Raw genomic sequence first — 22044 nt, 5'->3', positions numbered from 1 at the left:
TGCAGAAAAGAACCGCTGGGAGGAGCCGGGTCAGAGGCTCTACAACGTGGAGGCCACGTCCTACGCCCTCCTGGCCCTGCTGCTGCTCAGAGACTTTGATTCGGTGCCTCCGGTTGTGCGCTGGCTGAACGAGCAGAGATACTATGGCGGTGGCTACGGCTCGACCCAGGCAAGCGGACTCATGTACCCCCCCCCCCGGGGGCCCGCAGAGAGGTGGTTCTGTCCCCTGAGCTGCGGTGATGGGAGCGGAGGAGGGAAAATGAGTTCCCCTTAGCTGGGAGCCCGTGGGTGGGTTCTGGACTCCACTTGGAATGTTCCAGCTGTGTCTGGAGCCTCCCCGCCCTCCTGGTGTCGCGGGCATGTCCTCGTGTCCCAGGTTCGGACCTCGGCTTCCTTATTTCCCAGTGTCACCTGGTCTCACTGGCAAGTTCCCAACCAGCCTTGTGGTTACTCCAGGACTCTGCTGGGTCTCTGCCCCCCACCCCACCACCCACTGGGCCCTTCCTGGTGGGATCAGGGTCCCATTCTTATATCACAGCCTTAGTCACACCTTTGTATTTTTTTCAAAGATTGATTTACTTGTTTGAGAGGCAGAGTTACAGAGAGAGGGATCTTCCATCTGCTAGGTCACTCCCCAAATGGCCAAAACAGCCAGAGCTGGGCCAGGCTGAAACCAGGATCCAGGAGCTTCTTCCAGGTCTCCCATGTGGGTATGGAGGCCCAAGCATTTGGCCCATGTTCTGCTGTTTTTCCAGGCCAGTAGCAGGGAGCTGGATCTGAAATGGAGCAGCCAGGACTTGAACCAGGGGCTTTATGGGATGCCGGCGCCCCAGATGGAGGCTTAACCTGCTGCTCCACAGCGCAGGCCCCCACACTGTCGTATTCTAAATCGTAGGCTCGGTGTGCCCAGGCTTCAGTTTTCTACATTTTCTCATGAATAGGTTCTAGGTACATTCTAGGTGCTTTCTAGGCCCTGGTCTAAGACTCTCCCTTCAGTGGGTCCAGACCACATTCTCAGCATTGTTAACCTTCAATCTGACTCTTGAACTTTCTGGACATGTTCTCACCATCTTCAAGCCCTGGTCTAAGTGTCTGGCCCTTGGAGAGTTCTAAAACACGCCCCCAGTGTCTAAGGACATCCGATGTTACCTCTGAACTCTCTGCAAGGGTCTAGGCCACCAACTGATTGTCACCAAGTCCTGGCGTGGTCCCCTCTCACCCCAGAGAATTCCAGAACGCATTCTCAGTATCCAACAACTGCCTGCCACACACATGCACTCTCTGTTGGGTTCTGGGCCACGGTTTTGGGGAGCAGCCATGATCTGAACCTCTCATCCCCCACTGGCTTCTAACCACGCTCTCTCATGGGTTCTAGGCCACCTTCATGGTGTTCCAGGCTCTGGCCCAATACCAAACCGATGTGCCTGACCACAAGGACTTGAACATGGTGGTGTCCATCCAGCTGCCCAGCCGCAGCTCCCCGGTCAAGCACCGCATTGTCTGGGATTCCGCCAGCCTCCTGCGGTCAGAAGAGGTACAGTTCCCGGGCCCAGGCCTCCCTCCTCACACCTGCCACCCCGGCCAGGCTCTGCTCAGAGCCACCGGGCAGGACGGGTGACCGCACCAGCCCGGGGCAAGGCCTGCGCCCCAGCGCCCCCTCTTCTTGCTCCCCTCTCTCTGCAGACCAAGGAAAATCAGGGTTTCACGCTAACAGCTCAAGGGAAAGGCCAAGGCACCTTATCGGTAAGGAAGGTGGACTCACTCCTGCCGGGTGCAGCCCCTGTGCCCCGGAGGGCCCTCCCCTCCCCTGTCCTCAGGGGCCCAAGGCCCACAGGTGGACGCTTTGTCTCCCCACCCCTCATCTCACCAGGTGGTGACAACCTACTTCGCCAAGGTCAAAGGCAAAGTCACCTGCAAGAAGTTTGACCTCAGGGTCAACATAAGACCAGCCCCTGAGACAGGTAAAAGGAACGAAGGCCCTGCCTGTCCCCCTTCCCCTGCATGTATGCTGATGTCTGCCCAGCCCTCCACCCCACACCTTGTGAACCAGGACCCAGGGACACCCCCACCCACAGTTCTGTCTCCTTTGTTTCTAGTGAAGAAGCCGCAGGATGCTAAGAGCACAATGATCCTGGACATCTGTACCAGGTGAGACGCCAGGTGGTCGGGGTCCACCCTGGCCATCGCTCCGTCTCTAGGAGACTTTTTACGACTGGGAGCCGTGTGCTTTCTGAGTTGCCTCTCAGTACTGGCCTAAGAATAATCGTCACGGCGTATTGGTCAGCAGCCGTGGCGGGTCCCGTGTGCGATGGCTTACCATCATAACCACTAGGTGGTTCCAGAAGTGAGCAGTTCCTGTCACACAGTGAGCACTTCCTGTCACCCAGTGACGTCACAGTGCGATGTGTTAGTGGTGCTGGCGGTGCTGCTGGTGTCAACACACCTGTCTCACTAGCGACAGCTTCCTGTCGCATCACGACAGCCCACGATACTCAGGACCATGGCACGCTGCCCAGACTGTAGCCCGGGAGCTGTGAGCTGTGCCATATCCCCAGGGTGTGCAGGAGGCCGTCCCACGTAGCTCTGTGACAGCGCACTCTGACAGGTTCACACGCCGAACGTAACAGATGAGTGACACGTGACCAAATCCACTACACGGCAGAGCAGTCTGCTTTGTGTGGCGCTCTGAGACTGCAGCCCTGACAGCAAGCCGAGGCCGTGCAAAGGGATCCGAACCATCCACGAAGGAGATTCCAGATGGTTCTATGACCTTTACATTCCTCCCTCCTGCCAGCTATGAAGGCATAGGGCGATGCCGACAGCTATACCTTTAAAACTGCTTTGACTTCATTGGCTTTTCCCTTGTCAGTCAGTCACCTTTGGAGAGTTCTGCAGTTGGGACAATGCTTGCCTTCTGTTGCCATAACTTGCGACGTGCAGTGGCAGGTGGAACAGCCACAGAGGGAGGATCATGTGGTGAGCGGGCAGCAGAGAGAGATCTGAGCCCAACTCAGGCTGACAGCCGATCTTCTCCTGAGCTCTGCCTCCCAAGGGCATGGCCAATCCCGCCCTGGGACCCACACCTTTCTCCCTTCCCCGTTCAGGTACCTGGGAGACGAGGATGCCACCATGTCTATCCTCGATATATCCATGATGACCGGCTTCGTCCCTGACACAGATGACCTCAACCTGGTCTGCACGGCTCAGGGGGGCTGGGCTCAGGGGAGGAGGGAGTCTGGGGTTTGGCAGCAGGGCCGGAAGGAGCCCAGGGAAGGATTTTTTTTTCCCAAGCCCCGCTCCTGTCTTTCCATAGCTGAGCACTGGTGTGGACAGATACATCTCCAAGTATGAACTGAACAAGGCCTTCTCCAACAAGAACACCCTCATCATCTACCTGGACAAGGTAAGGCTGCATTCTCCCCTGGGTGCCATGACCCTTACCTGGCTGGCCTGTCCTGCCCCCCTGACCTAGCACTAAGCCAGGGGTCTGGGCTACTGGGTAACGGGGATGGAGCTGATAAAGCCAGGTGGCTCTCCCAGGATCACCACTGTCTGTGTACCTTGCCTTCTGCCACTGATGCTGCAACCTTGTTTTCCATACATATCCTCCTTGTTTTCCACTTCTCATCTCTAGGGAGTCTGCAACGGCCATTGCAGAAGGGCCGCTTTGGTCTTCGGGGTGTATTAGTGGACAGGAAGAGCCTGCCTTGGTCTCTGTTTCCAGCCCCCATTTTGTTCTCTGCTCTTGCTTTCTCACTCTCTTCTCCATGAATTTTTTTTCTCTTCCCCCACCCCTTTGTCTTCCCATCCCCATATCCAGTCCTTCTCAGTGCCTCTCAACACCAGAGAAATAACACCAGCTAGGGAAACAGAATGCCGAACAAGGGGGGGGGGGGCTGGGCATCCACACGAGAGACTTGTGCTCCTCATGTGGGTGAAATTCAAGGCAGGAAGGAGCTGTGTGCCCCATGCAGTCCCTTGGGGGAGAGAGGGGTAGTTTATGGGCATAAACAGCAATCCGTGGGCCAGCGTCCGGGCACCTGGTCACAGCTCACTTGAGGGGTGTGCTGGGGGGAGGATGATAAGCGTAGTCCAACTTCAAGCCCAGGAGAAAGAGGAAATGGATTTGCTGGACTACCCACTCCCGACTGCCCCTCCTGCCACCACCACCGCCCGGAAGCCTCCCCCTCGGCCCCTGCGTTTCTCTGCCACACCTGCAGCTCCCTAGACTTCCCTCCCACACCAGCCACTGAGCAGCCTCCCGCTTCCCCCAGATCTCACACTCCCGGGAAGAATGCCTGTCCTTCAAAGTCCACCAGTACTTCAACGTGGGGCTTATCCAGCCGGGAGCTGTCAAGGTCTACTCCTACTACAACCTGGGTGAGCAGCCAGGGGGCTGAGAGTCCTGAGGGGCTGGGGGACCCAAGGCCCTCAGAGCTGGGATCTGTGGGTCACAGGGTTTGCAAGTTGGGGATCTGAGCGTCCCAGGGTTTGAGGGTCCCAGGGGACCTGAGGGCTAGGGAGTCTAAGAATCTCAAGAGTCCGAGGGTCCCAAACCCCAGACAGTTGAGGGTCCCAGTGATCCATGAGCTGAGATTCTCGGAGCCCTTGGAGGCAGTGCTGGAAGTCTGTGGGTCACAGGAGTCTGTGACTGGAGGGCTTAAGGACTTCCAGGGCCTGAGGTCTTGAAGATGAGGAAGTTGGGGGGGGGGCTGGGCGGAGTCCCAGGGCCCAAGGATCTGAGGGCTTGGGTCTATGCGTCAAGAGGATTTGCAAGTTGGACCTGAAGTCTCAGGGCCTGAGGGTCTCGGGGGTCTGGGGGTTGGGACCCAGCACCTCCAGGTCTGAGCCTCCCTGGCATGCATGCTCTCTGGGCTGTTTGATGTTGATGGCTCTCCCGCCTCACCTCTGCCCACAGAGGAAACCTGCACCCAGTTCTACCACCCGGAGAAAGAGGACGGGATGCTGAGCAAGCTGTGTCACAAGGAGATGTGCCGCTGTGCCGAGGGTGGGCGTCCTGGGGCCGGGAAGGGGTGGGCGCCCGCGCGGTAGACCCCCAGGGCTGGCCATGGGTGTAGACCAGGGCTGCAACCCCACTCTGCAGAGAACTGCTTCATGCAGCAGCTGGATGAGAAGATCACCCTGAACGACCGGCTGGACAAGGCTTGCGAGCCAGGCGTGGACTATGGTGAGTGGGGCACAGCCCTGTGTGGCCGTGGGTGAGCAGTGGTGTGTGCAGCTCTGGTTGTTTGTGTCAGACTGAAGGCTGTGGGTGTGGCGGTGGTCATGTGGGCCACCGGCTGTGTGTGGCTGCTCCTGGCTGTGGTTGTAGCTGAGTGTTTTATGTGCATGCGTGGATGTGTTGCCAGGGGCCGTGATGGTGTGGGGAACCATGGTTATGAGTGGTCTTGGTAGGGGCGAGTGTGTGAGAAAAGTGGATGTGAGCAAATGTGTGTGTGTGTGTGTGTATGTGGCTGTGAGGCCATCAGTGGGCACAGTTGTGGTTATGCAAGGCTGTGAGCATGGATGAGAGTGACTATGAGTAGCTGTCATGTGCATGACTGTAGCTATGGTTGGTTGTCTTTGAGGTGTTAGCTGGTGAGTGGCTGTGGTTGTGTGTGACTGTGTGAGGCTGTCACTGTGAGGGACTGTGTATAGTTTGTGTGAGGCAGTGGTTGTTGGTGACTGTGTGAGGGACTGTGGCTGTGTGTGGTTGTATGTGCCTGGTGGGAAGCAGTGTTTGTGGGTGACTGGATGGGAGTAGCTGTGCTGTAGCTGTGAGTGTAACATAGACGTGGCTGTGTGTGCAGCCATGGTTGTGTGTGAGACTGTGGTGAGTAACTAGCCACAGAAGACTGGTTGTGGACGACAGTGCCTATGAGTAGCTCAAGTGTGGAAGACTGTTGTGGACGACTGAAGTCGTGTGTGTGTCCATGAGTGTGAGTATGGGTGAGACAGTGCTTGGGGGTGATGTGGATAGGAGTAGTGATAGTTACATATATGGCTGTAGTTTGGGAAGGTTCTCATTGTGTGTGTGGTCGTACCTGTGACTGTGAGACTGTCAGTACATGTAGCCAGGCTGTGTGAGTCTGGATGGCTGTACATTGTGAGCAGCTGTTGTGTCTATGGCTGTACCTCTGGGTGTCTCTTGCTGTAGTCGTGGTTGTACATGTGACTGTGAAACTGTAGGTACACGCAGCAACTCACAGTGTGCATGCCTCTGAGTGCGGCTGTGCGGGAGGTGATCGTGTGACCGGCTGTGAGCCCCCGTCTCTGCTTGAGTCACACGAGCAGGTGCCACTCCAGGCTGGGTGGCCCTGCTGTGGCCGACCTGCCCGTGACCCACCTGCCACGCTCTCCTCGGCAGTGTACAAGACCAAGCTGGTCCAGGTGGAGCGGGCAGATGACTTCGATGAGTATCTAATGGTCGTGGAGAACACCATCAAGTCAGGTCAGCCTCAGCCTGTCCCGTGTCCCGCCCTCCTCCTGGGGCTCCCTGGGCGCGGCTCAGCTCGCCTCCCCTCTCCACCGCAGGCTCCGACGAGGTGCAGGCCGGGCAGCAGCGCCGGTTCATCAGCCACATCAAGTGCAGAGACGCGCTGAAGCTGAAGGACGGGAAGCACTACCTCGTGTGGGGGCTCTCCTCCGACCTGTGGGGCGAGAAACCCAAGTGAGCGCCCGCCCCTCACGCGCACGTGCCCCCCCGCCCCCTCCGGCCCCGCCTCCCGGCCCCGCCTCCTGGCCCCGCCTCCCCGGCCCCGCCTGACCTGCCGCCCCGCCCCCAGCACCAGCTACATCATCGGCAAGGACACCTGGGTGGAGTTTTGGCCCGAGAAGGAAGAATGCCAAGATGAGGAGAACCAGAAACACTGTGAGGACCTGGACGCCTTCGCCGAGAGCATGGTCGTCTTTGGCTGCCCCAACTGACCCCGCCCCCCCCCGCGGGTTCCCCCCAATAAAGACAGACTTCACCTGTCTCTCTCAGTCTGCACTTCGCGCGGAGGGAGGGATCACTCGCCGGCCGCTCTGCTCCCTCCCACCAGCAAGCTCTCCTGTCCTTGCTGGCTGGATTCCCTCCAGGGGCTGCCTCCCCTGCACCCCGCCCCCAGTGCACCTGCGCCTCCCCCCCACACACACACAAGGGAGGGATCACTCGCCTGTCACTCTGCTCCCTCCCACCTGAAATCTCTCCTGTCCCTGCTTGATTCCCTCCAGGGCTCACCCGCAGGTTCCCTGCCTGCCTCCCCTGCACCCCGCCCCCAGTGCATCTGCGCCTCCCCCCTCATCTGAATTCCCACCTCCATCTTTCCTTGCCCTCCCTTCTGCCTCCTGCCCAGCAAGCACTGTGCCTTCCTCACCTCCTCACTCACCTGCCTCCTGACCTGCGAGCTCCCGGAGTCTCCCCCAGAAACCTGCTCGCTCAACTGCATGAGTGCATTTTTTTTCTTTTTTACATCCTCACCTGGCTGCCCGCCCACATCCTCATCTGTAAGCTCACCTGTGTCTTAACAGCATGCTGATGTGTGCTCGCCTGTTTTGCTACCTGCATAGCCTCTTCTGCAGGTGTGTTCTCTCTGCATCCGTGTCTGGGCCCTCCTCCTCCTCTGGGTATCTCCTTGGGATCTTAGCAACATCCTCACCTGTGTCTTACCTGCATGCTCACCTGTTGTGGGGAGCAACTGAGACTAGACTAAATTACTGGAATTAAGACTTATTCTATGCATCTGCTCTCCCACAATATGGCGTTGAGAGAGAGACCAAACAACCTCTATGCAGCTGCCTCTCGCCAGTTTGACTGATAAGCTGCAGGAGCTGATCCTGCTCCTGATTGGAGGAGAGCAGCGTGCTCGGCGTGTGGGTAGCAGAGTTGGGATTGGTGGAAGAGGACTATAAAGGAGGAGAGCGACAACATGCACCAGGAACATCTGAAGGAACACCTGAGCAGCCCCCGAGAGAGCCGGCCGGCGGTGTGCCACTCCTCCACGGAAGCGGGGAAAGTGGCAGGGGGAGCCGCCCCTCCACGGAGGTGGAGGGGTCGGCAGCCAACCCGGGAAGGACCAGCAGCAAACCTGGGAAGGGCTGAGCAGACAAAAGAACAGCGCAGAGTCCTGTGTCGTTCCTCCGCGAATGGGGGAGCGACAACCTGTACCGTCTGCGTTTTCTCCTGGGTCCTCCTCAGTGCCATCATCCTGCAGTCTGGCTCTGCCCTCTCACCTGTCCTCAGTCCATCCCGTGGCCCCTGGTCCTCAGCTGGCTCTGGTTCCACTTCCTGTCTCACCTGCTTTCCGTGTGCCCGTCATCAGTGCAGGGTTCATCCGGTGAATGCTTCATCCGGTTCATCAGGTGGCTGCCGGGCCAGGGTGGGCAGGGAGGGGTTTCCAGCTGGAGCCGAGGCCTGAGTCAGCAGTGGGGTGGGGTGGGGGCCGTTGTCACTGTGTGGCAGCACTGCGTGGGGCACCACCAGCCTTGGAAGGGGTGGGGGGTTGTAGGGAGGACAGCGCCAGGGCTAAGGCAGACTTGTCCCTAGGGGATGGGCAGGTGGGTGTTGAGGGCGGGCTCCGGGGTGCCAGCTCTGGCTGAGATCATCACAGGAAAAGGCCACAGAATCTGAAAGTCACTGCTGGGCCCCTGCTCTGGGTCCTGGGAACCCCTACCCACCTGACTCCAGGAATATGAGAAAGAACCAGCTCGCTCGCTTGCTCGCTCTCTCCTCCCCCCCCCGCCTCCAGCCCCCAAATGCCAAATGCTACTGTCAGGGAGAGCCCCAAGTGCCTGTGACTCACCGGATGCCCCAGTGACCACTGTCAGGCACCCCCACCCCTTTCAGATCCATCCTGTGTGTCCCATTCTTCCTCACCACCCCTCCCTCTGGCTTGAGATGCATGTCACTCATTTTATTTGAGAGGCCGAGAGAGAGCTCTCTCTGGTTTGTTTCTCCCAATGCCCAGGATGACCTGGACTAGGTCCAGACTGAAGCCAGGAGCCAGGAACTCCATCCAGGTCTCCCACGTGGGTGGCAGGGTCCAGGGACCTGAGGCATTACCTGCTGCCTCCCAGGGTTTCCTGTAGCAGGAAGCTGGAGTCAGAAGTGGAGCCGGAGCTCAAACCCAGGCACTCTGATGTGGGATGCAGCTGCTTTAACCACAGAGCCGAATCTCCACTCCTGTTCTTTTTCTGAACATGTGGGGGTGCTGTCTGGTTTTGTTTGAGTGTTGCTATGACTAGCAAAGGTAGGGTCTTAGGAATCCTACAGGAGGCCAGTGTCTTGGTACAGTGGGCTCAGCCGCCACCTGCAACACCTCCCACATCTCAGAGCACTGGTTCCAATCCCAGCTGCTCTGCTTCCAATGCAGCTCCCTGCTAATGCACCTGGGAAAGCAGCAGGTGACGTCCCAAGTGCTTGTGCACCTGGCACCGCCACACCCACCGTGGGAGACACAGATGGAGCTCCTGGCTCTTGGCTTCAGCCTGGCATATCCCTGGCTGTTGTGGGGATTTGGGAAGTGAACCAGCGGATGGAAAGTCTCCCTGTCTCTCTTTTGCTTTCTGTTATCTGCCTTCCAAATAAATAAACCTTTTAAGAACTGAACACAAGGGCCGGCGCTGTGGCGCAGCGGGTTAAAGCCCTGGCTTGAAGCGCCAACATCTCATATGGGTGCCGGTTCTAGTCCCGGCTGCTCCTCTTCCGATCCAGCTCTCTGCTATGGCCTGGGAAAGCAGTGGAAGATGGCCCAGGTCCTTGGGCCCCTGCACCCATGTGGGAGACCCAGAGGAAGCTCCTGGCTTCAGATTGGCACAGCTCCGGCCGTTGTGGCCATCTGGGAGTGAACCCATGGATGGAAGACCTCTCTCTCTCTCTCTCTCTCTCTCTACCTCTATCTCTACCTCTATCTGTGTAACTCTTGTCTTTCAAATAAATAAAAATAATTTTAGAAAAAGAACTGAACACATAGAAGAGGAACAGGAAAAGGCACTCATAGGCCTCATGAATTCAGACAGGGCAGTTATCCAGAGAAAGGAAAGCAGAACGAGGTGACCTCAGGCCGCTTGCCCTGGGCCAGGCTGTGGCATGGCCATCCAGGCGGGGTCCGGGGAGGGCTCGTTTCGGTGCCAACCCAGCACCTGGCGTCTTGGGCGAACGCGGTCTCCGTGTTCTGACTCCAGCTTCCTGCTACAGGCGACCCTGGGAGGCAACAGGTAATGCCTCAGGTCCCTGGGCCCCTGCCACCCACGTGGGAGACCTGGATGGAGTTCCTAGTGGCAGGTCTTTCTGTGTGGCGTCTGCACCTGCGGTCCTCAGATGGGGGTGGGCTGCACCTGATCAGAGGAAGGGTTGAGGGCAAACACGCAGTGTCTGAAGCACGGGTCGGCGCTTGCGTCCCCTGCTCTGGCCTCAGGACAGCAACACTGGCTGTTACTTGCTGGCTCGGCCCTGGGATTTCAGATTTGCCAACCTCACAACCATGTAAGCCAATTCCTGAAAATCAGTGTCTCTCTCTCTCTGTCTCTGTCTCTCCCCCTCTCTGTTGCTCTCTCTAGCTCTGTCCCTTACCTCTGGCTGTCTCCCTGCCTGCATCTCTCTCACAATACACACCCTCACCCAGGCACGCACGTGCACACATGGAGCACACGTGCACACACAACTCCTTCACTCAGCTCTTGAATTTCCACCATGCTTGTCGCCATCTAAACGCTCCTTCCTTGGACATCATCTGCTAGTTCTGCGGCCTCCCTCACCCCACTGGACCGGGAGCTCCGGCAATCAGGGCCTTTGCCTCCCTCCCTTGCTACCATGCTCCCCCATCCCCAAGAAACCTCGGACAGCCCCCGGTGCACGCAGGAAATTTTTGGTGACCGATGCAACGGAGGAAGCGGCAGGCCAAGCAGGGAAAGCTGGGGCCACCCCCTCCAGCCACACCTGAGTCACATTTTCAAAGGCTCTGGAAAGTGTGAGTGAGAGTGAGGCAGGCCACAGGGGGCGGCCGGGGTGGGGGCACAGGAAGAAGAGGAGGGCGAGTGGGGAAGGGGAGGGGCTGAACCCCGGGTCTAAAGGCGGCCCCAGGGCCCGCGGGCGGGCAGCTTCTGCAGCTGGTAGAGCACGGGGCGCATTGGGCAATTGTGGTTTCCTCCCTGCTCGAGGGACCCAGGCGTGCGAGCCCTGCTCCCGGGAGCCACCGGGGACCTCGTCGGCGCGAGCATGGAGGAGACCGTAGTGCGCCCCTCGGTGTTCGTGGTGGATGGACAGACGGACATCCCGTTCACGAGGCTGGGGCGGAGACGCCGGAGACAGCGCTGTGGCACTGCCCAGGTGGGCCTGGGCCTCGTGCTGCTGCTGCTGGGAGCCGGGCTGGCCGTGCAGGGCTGGTTCCTATTACAGCTGCACTGGCGCCTGGGGGAGATGGTCACACACCTGCCGGTGAGTGGGGCCAGGGGCTGGGGGCCGGGGGGTCACACACTGAGTGTCCAGATGCACCCCCTGAACTGTGGCTGCTGCTGCCGCCGACCCCAGGCAGGTGAACTTGGCTTTCTAGGGGCAGGCGTTTGGTCCGGCAGGGAAGCCGCCAGGTCCCACCTCAGAGTGCCTGGGTTCAAATCCCCGCTCTGGCTCCTGACTGCAGCTTCCTGCTAAGTCTGGGAGGGAGCAGTAGTGTCTCAAGTAGCCTGGTCCCTGCCACCCACGTGGGAACCGCGGATGGAGTTCCCGGCTCCGGGCTCAGCCCCAGCCCAGTCCTGGCCATCGAGGGCATTTGGAGAGTGAACCAGTTGATGGAAGATTCTCTCTCTCTCTCTATCTCTCTATCTCTCTATCTCTATCTCTATCTCTATCTCTTTCTCCGTCTCCCTCTCTCTGCCTTTCAAATAAGCATGATGAATAAGCAGCTTTTTAAAAATCCACCTCTCTGAACCAGGTTCCCTCATCTGTAAGCTGGGGGTGTGAGCAGAGAGCCCACTTCCTAGAGAAGGAAGCGTGGTTTGGGGTATGTGGTACCCGGGCAGTGGCCCTGGCCCTGGGGACCTGCTCTCCCCGGGGGAAGCCAGCTTCTGAGTTCATCATTGTCATGCACCAAGCCCTGATCCCTGTTCTGGAATCGTCCCTAGTCGCAAGCTGTCCCCCTGTGTATAACTGGTCGGCCGTGGCTGTGTCTGTCTTGTGTGCCCACCTGTGGACTGTGTCTCTGACATTGTGCCTGTGTGGTCTTGTCCTGTTGAGTCCCGGGGCTCCATGTCCTTCTACCAGGATCTCCTGGGCATGTGGCCACGTGTGCATGCCCACGGGACCCGTGCTGCCGTCCATGGGCAGGTATCTCTCTGCATGTGCATATGCTCATCTGTCTGCCATCCTGTGTGGCTGTTGTGTCCAGAGAACCTTAAACCCCATGTCCACCTGTCTAAGCCCACGTGTGTGTCACTGTGATTGAGGTCCAGGCCAGCATTGTGGCACAGTGGGTTAAGCCACCGCTTGTGACACCAGCATCCCGTATTAGAGCGCTGGTTCCAGTCCTGGCTGCTCTGCTCTCAACCCCTCTCCCTGCTAATGCACCTGGGAAAGCAGCAGGTGATGGCCCAAGTCCTTTGTCCCCTGCCACCCCCATGGGAGACCTGGATAGAGTTCTAGGTTCCAGGCTTTGGCCTGACCCAGCTCTGGCTGTTGCAGGCATTTGGGGAGTGAGCCAGCAGATGGAAGATCTCTCTCTCTCTCTCTCTCTCTCTCTCTCTGTCTCTTTCTTTCTCTCTCTTTCTCTCTTTCTCTTTCTCTCTCTCCCTTTCAGATAACTAGATAAAGCAATCTTTTCTCAGAATTTAAAGAATAAAGATTGAGGTCGGGCCGGTGTCCACGTGTCCAGCCCATGTGGACGTCCACACATTGTTAATACAGACTGAACACCTCCAATCTGAAAAGCCAAAACACTCTGAAACTATTTGGAATGCCAACACAATACTCCAAAAGTTTCAGATGTTTGGAGCATTTCAGACTTAAGATTTGGGGATGGAGGATGCTGGATTGGTAAAAGGCTATGCAAATATTCCAAAACCCAAAGGAGAGAAAAAAAGAAAGAGAGAAACCCTGAAATCCGAAAGACTTCTGGTCTCAATCGTTTGGGAGGAGGGAGACTCAACCTGCATCCCACACCCACTACACCCCCGTAGGGCGCCTAGCGTGTGCGGCCCCAGCAATTCTTGTTGAAGGGTCTGCTGCATTTGATTATAAGCAGGTGTTCTGTGTAACTCCAGTGGCATCAGAGAGAGACGCTGAGGCCCGGGGGTGCTGCGTGCTGTGTGTGTGCCTGCGTGTGTGTGTGCACACGTGACCCTGTGTGTGTCTGTGGCCGTGGGGAGGGCGACTCCCACTCACGTGTCCTCACTGTGGCGCCTTCTACCTTTTCAGGACCAAGACACAGGCTCCTGGGAGCAGCTGGTACAAGGTGAGTCAGAGCCGCCCTGTTCCCTGGGGTGGGCGGGGCTCCCACGAGGCCCCACCCCCTCCATCGTTGCTCAACTGTTTTACACAACCGGCCCCAGCCCCGCAGGTGCCCCTCCTCCAGGCCTGAGAAGCAGAAGTGTGGGTCGCTGAGGAAGGGGTGGCGTGGACACGGGGGGTGGGGTGGGCACGGGAGGCTGGCGCTTGCCCCCGCTGTCCCACTAACCTGTGACCCTGTCTCCCCCAGCACGCAGGTCCCACAAGGCCAGTCCAGCGGCGCATCTCACAGGTGAGCAGACCCCCCCCCACCCTGCCCCCGACCAGGGGCTGTCTGAAACCGTGGACAGCACCAAACCCTGCACGGGCGAACTTCAAAATTTTGTGGAAAAACAGAATCAAAAGACAAGGCGATTTTGGTGCAAAAAAAATGCAAACTCCATACAGTTTTTTTTTCCATAATATGCTTTCTCCATGAGCGTTTTCAAGACTGTATGCAGGGCTTTGAAAAAAAATTTTTTTGCACCAAAATTTACTTATCTTTACATCCCAGAGGCACCTTGCTTTTGATTGCGTTTTTTTCCCATACACACGTAGCCGGGATAATGTTCGCTTTAGGAACCGGCCACCGAGAGAGATTAAGAACGATCCTAACAACCCGCTATCGAAGCTTCCGAATTTGCTTGTTTCTGGAATGTTCCATTTATTTTGGGCTCGCAGTTGGCCGTGGTTGACCACAAGTAACCGAAGCCGCGCAGAAGGGGTGGGGGCAGGCGTTGCGAGCTTCTAGCTTGGTTTACTTAGACCTTGCCACGAGCTGCGACACGCCACGGCCGTATGAGTTCGTCCAGTCCTAGGCAGGCACCGTTGCTACCTCCACTTCACAGGCGGGGAAACTGAGGCACACACAGGCGACGGGGCCGCCCCTTGCAAGGCTTGGGCCCTTTGTGCCTCGGGTTCCCGACCTGCAGAGTGGCCGTCGTGTGCATCCACCCACAGGGAGAGGCTCAGAGAGGGGAGGCGTCCAGCAGAGGAGCTGACCGCCCGCCCTCGTGTCTCCGTCCCCCCCCCCCCCCCCGCCAGGCGCCAACTCCAGCTCCATGGGCACCGGGGGCCCCCTGCTGTGGGAGACGCAGCTGGGCCTGGCCTTCCTGCGGGGCCTCGGCTACCACGACGGGGCGCTGGTGACCACCCAGGCCGGCTACTACTACATCTACTCCAAGGTGCAGCTGGGCGGCGTGGGCTGCCCGCAGGGCCTGGCCACCGACCTGCCCGTCACCCACGGGCTCTACAAGCGCACCACTCGCTACCCCGAGGAGCTCGAGCTACTGGTGAGCCGGCGGTCGCCCTGCGGGCGGGCGGCCAGCTCCCGCGTCTGGTGGGACAGCAGCTTCCTGGGCGGCGTGGTGCACCTGGAGGCCGGCGAGGAGGTGGTGGTCCGCGTGCTGGAAGAGCAGCTGGTCCGGCTCCGGGACGGCACCCGCTCCTACTTCGGCGCTTTCATGGTGTGAAGGACGTCGTGATTGGCGGATCGGATCGGGTGGGCGGGCGGAGGCCTCGCAGGATGGACGGTGTGATTGGTGGATCAGATCGGATGGGCGGAGCCCTCGCAGAGTGGACGCCGTGATTGGCGGATCGGATCTGATGGGCGGAGGCCTCGCAGGGTGGACGGCGTGATTGACGGATCAGCTCTGGCGGGCTGAGGCCTCTCAGGTGGACGTCGTGATTGGCGGATCGGCTCTGGTGGGCGGAGACCTCGCAGAGTAGACGGCGTGATTGGTGGATCGGATTTGGCGGGCTGAGGACTCGCAGGGGGCCCGGGAGTGTGGAGATGGCGGAAGCCACCCAAGGAACCCAAACTCAACAGGCTGAGTGCTCAGCGGGGACCCCCGGCCCCGACACCCAGGGCCAGGACTCAGCCGCCTCGGGAAGTCGGGCGACGCGACAGGAACATCGCCCGCCGCGGACCCCGACCCAGAGACGCGGGGGTCTGTGCGACCCCGGGGAAGGGGTGCGGCTGGCCTTCCAAGCAGGGGTGAGGGGTGGGTGTTTATACTTCTGATTTGGAAGGAGCTCAAGGCTCTGCAGTCTCAGCCACAGACATCGAGGCCATGTGCGCCGCACAACCCCGCGTAGTCACTGGCGGCGTGGTGGACAGGCTCGCCACGTGGGACGCCACGTCACTGGCAGAGCCAGCGGCACCCCAGTGACCACACACACACACACACACACACACCAGAGCCCGCGACCCCGCCCCAGCCAGGACTGACACATCCTGGGGCTGGGCCCAGACCTTGTGCGGAGCCACGGGTCCCTCGGCCACCGGCCTTTGAAATAAACGGCAACCGATGGCACAGGGCTGTGTCTGGTTCTTGGGGGAAGGCACCCCGAGTGGGATGGGGGCACCGGTCGGTGGTTCATGGAGGCAGAGGGATGGATGGAATGACCCCCACCCCACCCCGGGGTCTGGGAGGAGCCTAGACGTAGCTGCTCCAGCCCCGGGGCAGGAGTGGCACCAATCCGAAGCCAGGAGCCAGGAGCTTCTTCCTGGTCTCCCATGCAGGTGCAGGGGCTCAAGCACCAGGGCCATCCTCCACTGCTTTCCCAGGCCACAGCAGAGAGCTGGACTGGAAGAGGAGCACCCGGGACTAGAACCCGGCGCCCATATGGAATACTGGTGCTGCAGGCAGAGGATTAACCAAGTGAGGCACGGCGCCGGCCCTCCATGGACTTCTGCTGCTTTCCCAAGCGCGTTAGCAGGGAGCTGGATGGGAAGTGGAGCAGCCGGGTCTTGAACCGGTGCCCATACGGGATGCTGGCGGGCAGTAAGAGCTCAGTGAGTGTGGAGGTGTCATAAGGGATTCAGAGACAGCGAGGAAGGACCAGGCACATCTTCCCCGTGACCTCCCACTCTCACGGGTGGGTGGGAGGCGAGAGGGCCCCAAGAGCCCGGCCCCAGCGCCTGCCAGAGTTTCCTCTGTTCTCATCATGGCCTTTCTGTTTCCGTGGCTTTGATGAGGAGACTGAAGTGCGAGGACAATGCACTTATAAAAGCCACCGGCTTCCGTCTGGGGATGGGGAGCATCGTGCTAAGTTTAGTCTGGAGGGCCTCACAGTCCCGCAGAGGAGGCGAGGGAGGGAGGGAGGCGTGGGTGAGGAGGAGCAGAAGCAGAGGTATGGAAAGAGAGGGAAGGGGTGACGGGGGAGAGGGGACAGGCACTCCTGCAGGGGAAGACACTGGTGCAGAGGGAGCCCAGGGCCTCAGCCTGATCTCAGATAACAAGGTGGCAGCAGGAAGCCCTCAGCCCTGGCCGCAGACCAGCTTCTGAGAACTTTATCTACTCCGTTTCCTCTTTCTCCCCCAGTGCCCCAGAATCTCCCCAGATTGCACCCTCCCCGCTTGCCTCAGCTCCTCCCCAGGCCCCGAAGCCCACCGGCCTCCCCCAGCCCCTGGGCAGGAAACCCTGCCCTTGGCCCTGGCGGGGGCAGGACGGAAGCAAGAAGGCTGCTGATAACACCCAGGATTCCTCTCTCCTGCTGGATGCCACTGGGTGCCAACGCTTGCGATGCACCCTTGCAAAGAGACGTGGGGGGGTGAGAAAGCTGGAGCCCGGCCCCCGCTCTGGCACTCCCCACCCTCGGTTTCTCTCGGCCCCAGCTTCCTCATCTGCAGAATAGGGTAAAGGGCGGCCCTTTATTCCCCCCAAAGTGGCCTTCCATCCACGGGTCACATCTAGCCCCTGGGTGTGTCCCTAAAACAGGAATCAGGAGCCAGGATTGAAACACGAGAATATTCTGGGGAGCCCGGCACTGTGACACAGAGTTAAGCTGCCATCTGCGACACTGGCATCTTCTATGGCCGCCGGTTCGAGTCCAGGCTGCTCCACTTCCCTTCCCGCTTCCTGCTATGGCCTGGGAAAGCAGTGGAGGATGGCCCAAGAGCTTGGGCCCCTGCACCCACATGGGAGACCCGGAAGAAGCTCCTGACTCCTGGCTTCAGATCGGCCCAGCCCTGAAGATTGCAGCCATTTAGGGAGTGAAGCAAATGGGTGGATGATCTCTCTCTCCCTCCCTCCCTCCCTCCCTCTCACCCTCTCCCCCTCTCTCCATCTCTCCCTCTCCCCCTCTCTCCATCTCTCCCTCTCCCCCTCCCTCCCTCCCTCTCTCCCTCTCCCTCTCTCCCTCCCTCTCTCCATCTCTCCCTCTCCCCCCTCCCTCTCTCCCTCTCTCCTTCCCTCTCTCCCTGTCTCCCTCCCTCTCTCCCTGTCTCCCTCCCTCTCTCCCTGTCTCCCTCTCTCCCTCCTTCCCTCCCTCTCTCTCTCCCTCCCTCCCTCTTTCCCTGTCTCCCTCCCTCCCTCCCTCCCTCTCTCCCTGTCTCCCTCCCTGTCTCCCTCCCTCCCTCTCTCCCTGTCTCCCTCCCTCTCTCCCTGTCTCTCTCTCTCTCTCCCTGTCTCCCTCTCTCCCTCCTTCCCTCCCTCTCTCTCTCCCTCCCTCCCTCTCTCCCTGTCTCCCTCCCTCTCTCCCTGTCTCCCTCCCTCCCTCTCTCCCTCCCTCCCTCTCTCCCTCCCTGTCTCCCTGTCTCCCTCTCCCTCCTTCCCTCTCTCCCTCCCTGTCTCCCTCCCTCTCCCTCTCTCCCTCCCTCCCTCTCTCCCTGTCTCCCTCCCTCCCTCCTTCCCTCTCTCCCTCCCTCTCTCCCTGTCTCCCTCTCTCCCTCCCTCCCTCCCTGTCTCCCTCTCTCCCTGTCTCCCTCTCCTTCCCTCCCTCCCTCCCTCTCTCCCTCTCTCTCTCTGTGTAACTTTGCCTTTCAAATAGCAAATCTTTTTTTTAATGATGCATAGATTTCAAAATGTTTCTGCACCACAGCAAACATATCTTTCAATTCCATCTCCCACAAGCCCTGTCTTTGCTTCCTACGGCTGCTGCCACAAGTCACCGCAAGCTTCGGGACCTCCGTACAGCGCTGGAGCAGGGAGATGCAGAGATGCGGCTCCGATCAGGTCGTCAGCAAGGCTGCGGCCCTGCGGGAGGTTCCCGGGAGCGGCCGTTTTTCCTAAGTTTCTCTCACTCATGGAGATCAGCTGTGTGCAACCCTGCTTCTGCCTTCAAAGCCAGCTGCGTCACATCTCCCCACCTCTGCCCCCCTACTCTCACTCTCCCCCATCTCCGTGATCACATCTCCGTTTCTGACCCTCCTGCCTCCCTCTTGTGAAGACCCCTGCAATGGCATTGAAAACCCCAGATGCTGCCTCCTGCCGAGGCTCCTGCCCTCCTCACACTCACGGGTCCCAGGATTCGGGTTTGAATATCTCCAGGTGGAAGCAGTATTGTACCATTCTGCCTGCTGTAGCTGTTGTTTGTGGCAGGTGTAGGAGGTTTCTGTGTATGGAATAATCAGTGTGTGTGTGTGTGTGTGTGTGTGTGAGAGAGAGAGAGAGAGAGAGAGAGAGAGAGAGAGAGAGAGAGAGAGAAATAAGATGCAGGTTCCCTTTTAAGTTTCTGTAGACATTTGTATTTGCAACCTTTGATAAGAAAACGTGGGTTGAGGCCGGCGCCGTGGCTCACTAGGCTAATCCTCCGCCTTGCGGCGCCAGCACACCAGGTTCTAGTCCTGGTCGGGGCACCGGATTCTGTCCCGGTTGCCCCTCTTCCAGGCCAGCTCTCTGCTGTGGCCAGGGAGTGCAGTGGAGGATGGCCCGAGTGCTTGGGCCCTGCACCCCATGGGAGACCAGGAGAAGCACCTGGCTCCTGCCATTGGATCAGCGTAGTGCACCAGCCACAGCGGCCATCGGGGGGGTGAACCAATGGAAAAGGAAGACCTTTCTCTCTTTCTCTCTCTCTCAACTGTCCACTCTGCCTGTCAAAAAAAAGAAAAGAAAAAGAAAGAAAAAAGAAAACGTGGGTTGTGATTGGGATGTAGGGGACTGAAGGGGACCAGCATTTGCTCCTGGAGTTGGTGAGATGGACAGTGGAAGGGAAGAGAATTCCTGGCAATGAGAGCAGCCTGTGCAAAGGCCCTGGGGCAGGAAGGCACGTGGAGATGTCTGGGGTACCTGGTACACAAGGGTTGGGGTGGGGGGAGCCTGAGCAGCAGCCGCAGGGGTGGAGGAGGTAGGGGATGAAGGACTTCATATAGAACATCAGGATTTAGAATTTTGTTTCAGGTCTAATGGAAACTTTGAGGGCAGTTTTTTAATTGTTATCTTCTAGAGACATACAACAAGAGCAGAAAATGAATTCATTCAGTGTCCCGCCAAAGCTAATGTTATCAATCAGCCCATTGTTTATTTGGCTGCCATTTCCGATATCATCACATCCATATCCCTGCTCACTGTGGACAGAGTGATGGATGGAGGGATGGAGGAGAGGAAGGATGGAAGGATGGAGGGATGGAGGGATGGATAAATACATACATAGAATACTGGATGGGTAGATGGATGAATAGCTAGATAGAATGATCTATGACAGAATGATGGATGGATGGATGGATGGGTGGGTGGATAAAGAAGCAGTAGACAATGAACAGACAGAACCATGTATAAATAAAACCATGTTGTCAGGATAACAATCAACAACACAACACAGTTCCCTCAATAACACCGATCTCCCCAAGTCCAGCTCCACCCACGGAGCATTTTTGTCCACCCACCACCACCCGCGTCTCTCCATCGCACCTGACTCTGATGATCAATTCACCTCGTTCCAGCTCCTGGATCACACAGAAATCAGCAGATGTGGCCTTTGAGCCGATGTTGCCCACCCTCTGCCTCTGTACAGCTCACAGGCTAAGAATGCCTTTTACATTTTTTCAGTGGTTGAAGATGATCAAAAAAGAATAATACTTTATATCACATAAAAACTGAGTGCAATTCCAATTCCAGGGCCCATGAGATGTCACGGGCACACAGCCACACCCGTCCACTGGCAGAGTCCACACAGCTTCTGCACATGGATGGCAGAATTGAACCAGCGTGACGGGACCGCACAGCTGACGGATCTGGAAATATTTAGTATATGGCCTCATACGCTAGGGACAGAGACAGAGATGCAAGGGCCCCTCGAGGGCAAACCAGCATGAACCAGGACACAGGGAGATGCTGCAGGGCAAATGGACTGCTGTCCTCAACAGCTCGGAGAAAAGCAGACAGCAGGAGTAGAGAGAGAGAGAGAGAGAGAGAGAGAGAGAGAGAGAGAGGAGAGAGAGAGCGAGCTTCCATCTACCAATTTTCTCAAGAATGCACAACACTGGAGGCTGGGCCAGGGTGAAGCCAGGAGAAATCCATCCGGGCCTCCCACGTGGCTGATGGGGGCCCCAATACCTGAGCCATCACTGCCGCCCCCTAGGGTGCATTTCTTGGAGTAGCCAGAATGTGAACCAGGCAGCCAGATGTGGACCAAGGGGCTCAGAGCAGTGTCTTCACGGCACCGGCCCCAAATGATACATCCAAAATATTTTTTTACAAAAGACACATGCAAGAGAGCCAGTGAACTGACCGTGTTGCAATCCAGACTAAACTTCCAACTGTCCAGAGAACTTCAGAAAACTTGTGCAAAGGAGCACTAAAGGTTTCCTCTGTTCTGTTGCAAAAAGATCTTTAAAGCCATGCCTAGTCTTTTGTAATATATGTTCCATGAAGGTTTTTTGAAGCTTGTGTTGTCCAGAGCAACAAAACTAGTGTGTGTGCATGTGTGTGCGTGCGTGTGTGTAATAAAGAAATAAATATTTAAAAGTTAACCCTAGAGCAAAAAGGTTTGAAATCCGTGTACCAAGAGGTCTTCAAAACCTTCATGGAAAGTCAGGGTAAGAGAAACATCTACAACGAGTCTGTTTCAAGAACCCCACAATGCTGGAAACTTGATGTCGATGTGCTGGGAACCATCCCTGCCTCCGAGGTCCTTCCGCATGACTCAGAGGGCCAGCAGGTGCTGTGGGGAGGCGACCTCTGTGTCCTGGAATGACAGGTGCGCCGGTCGGCCCGCCCCTACTCCCCCTGCTCCACCCCTGCCCCGCCCCTGCTCTCCTCACTCGCTCTCTGCTACTCCCGTGTTCCTGAGACTGATTCCCGGCCAAGACCGGCTCTGGAAGCTCTCCGAGGCTGCCTGTGGCTCCAGCTGCCCAGAGACACCTTGGAGTCGGTTCCTTTCAGAGGCCCCACAGCCTCTCTCATCTCCAATGGGAGAAGCAGGGTCCAGGACCCCACAACAACTTCCCCTAAAACTCCTCGGGGGACTTTCTGTGAGTCAAAAAGACACAGGAACTTCCTGCCCTGTGGACTCGCTCACACCTCGTCTGTTCAACTCCTACGACCTCAGAACGTGAGTGTATTTGAAGATCCGTGGGACTGGTGCTGTGGCGCAGTGGGTTAATCCTCCACCTGCAGTGCCGCCATCCCATAGGTGCACCGGTTCGAGTCCCGGCTGCTCCACTTCCGATCCAGCTCCCTGCTGTGGCCTGGGAAAGCAGCAGAAGGTGGCCCAAGTGCTCCTGATTGTCGGGAATTCTGGCCTCCAAAACCGGGCGAAAATAAGTGCCTTGGTCTGCAGTAACAGCATCCCAAGTGGACCGGGGCACCCCCCACGCCTGCTGCCACCTGTCCTGGACATGTCCTTGACTTGGGAGGCAGCGGGGG

General features: G+C 58.1%; 2 protein-coding genes across 3 annotated transcripts in view; both read left to right on the top strand.

The window, feature by feature from the left end:
- Positions 1-6977, top strand: part of C3 (complement C3) — a 28240-nt gene extending 21263 nt beyond the window's left edge. Inside the window, exons 29-41 of the mRNA XM_070059509.2 lie at positions 6-169; positions 1376-1534; positions 1684-1743; positions 1871-1961; positions 2097-2148; positions 3105-3192; positions 3314-3403; positions 4275-4380; positions 4919-5008; positions 5105-5188; positions 6368-6451; positions 6535-6670; positions 6786-6977. Coding sequence (XP_069915610.2) covers positions 6-169; positions 1376-1534; positions 1684-1743; positions 1871-1961; positions 2097-2148; positions 3105-3192; positions 3314-3403; positions 4275-4380; positions 4919-5008; positions 5105-5188; positions 6368-6451; positions 6535-6670; positions 6786-6927 — 1346 coding nt within the window. The 3' untranslated portion in view covers positions 6928-6977. The remainder of the gene's footprint in view (positions 1-5; positions 170-1375; positions 1535-1683; positions 1744-1870; positions 1962-2096; positions 2149-3104; positions 3193-3313; positions 3404-4274; positions 4381-4918; positions 5009-5104; positions 5189-6367; positions 6452-6534; positions 6671-6785) is intronic.
- Positions 6978-11058: 4081 nt separating this feature from the next.
- On the top strand, positions 11059-15767 carry TNFSF14 (TNF superfamily member 14). 2 transcript variants are annotated; one of them, XM_070058422.2, is made up of 4 exons: positions 11059-11308; positions 13388-13424; positions 13668-13709; positions 14501-15767. In XM_070058422.2, the coding sequence occupies exons 1-4, from the start codon at positions 11198-11200 to the stop codon at positions 14926-14928; spliced, it is 618 nt and encodes a 205-aa protein (XP_069914523.2). In that variant the 5' UTR covers positions 11059-11197; the 3' UTR covers positions 14929-15767.
- The last annotated feature ends 6277 nt before the right edge of the window (positions 15768-22044 follow it).

Source organism: Oryctolagus cuniculus, chromosome 16 (genome assembly GCF_051225735.1).
Source record: "Oryctolagus cuniculus isolate XC-2025 breed Fujian yellow rabbit chromosome 16, ASM5122573v1, whole genome shotgun sequence".
In the NCBI taxonomy this organism is placed as follows: domain Eukaryota; kingdom Metazoa; phylum Chordata; class Mammalia; order Lagomorpha; family Leporidae; genus Oryctolagus; species Oryctolagus cuniculus.
This window is presented reverse-complemented; position numbering and strand designations above follow the sequence as displayed.

What these genes read in the sequence shown, in the direction of transcription:
- TNFSF14 (XM_070058422.2), top strand. Translation starts at nt 11,198, where the DNA reads ATGGAGGAGACCGTAGTGCGCCCCTCGGTGTTCGTGGTGGATGGACAG. An exon ending in AGCGCTGTGGCACTGCCCAG is followed by an intron (nt 11,309 to 13,387) that starts GTGGGCCTGGGC and finishes CTACCTTTTCAG; the next exon opens with GACCAAGACACAGGCTCCTG. An exon ending in TCCAGCGGCGCATCTCACAG is followed by an intron (nt 13,710 to 14,500) that starts GTGAGCAGACCC and finishes CCCCCCCGCCAG; the next exon opens with GCGCCAACTCCAGCTCCATG.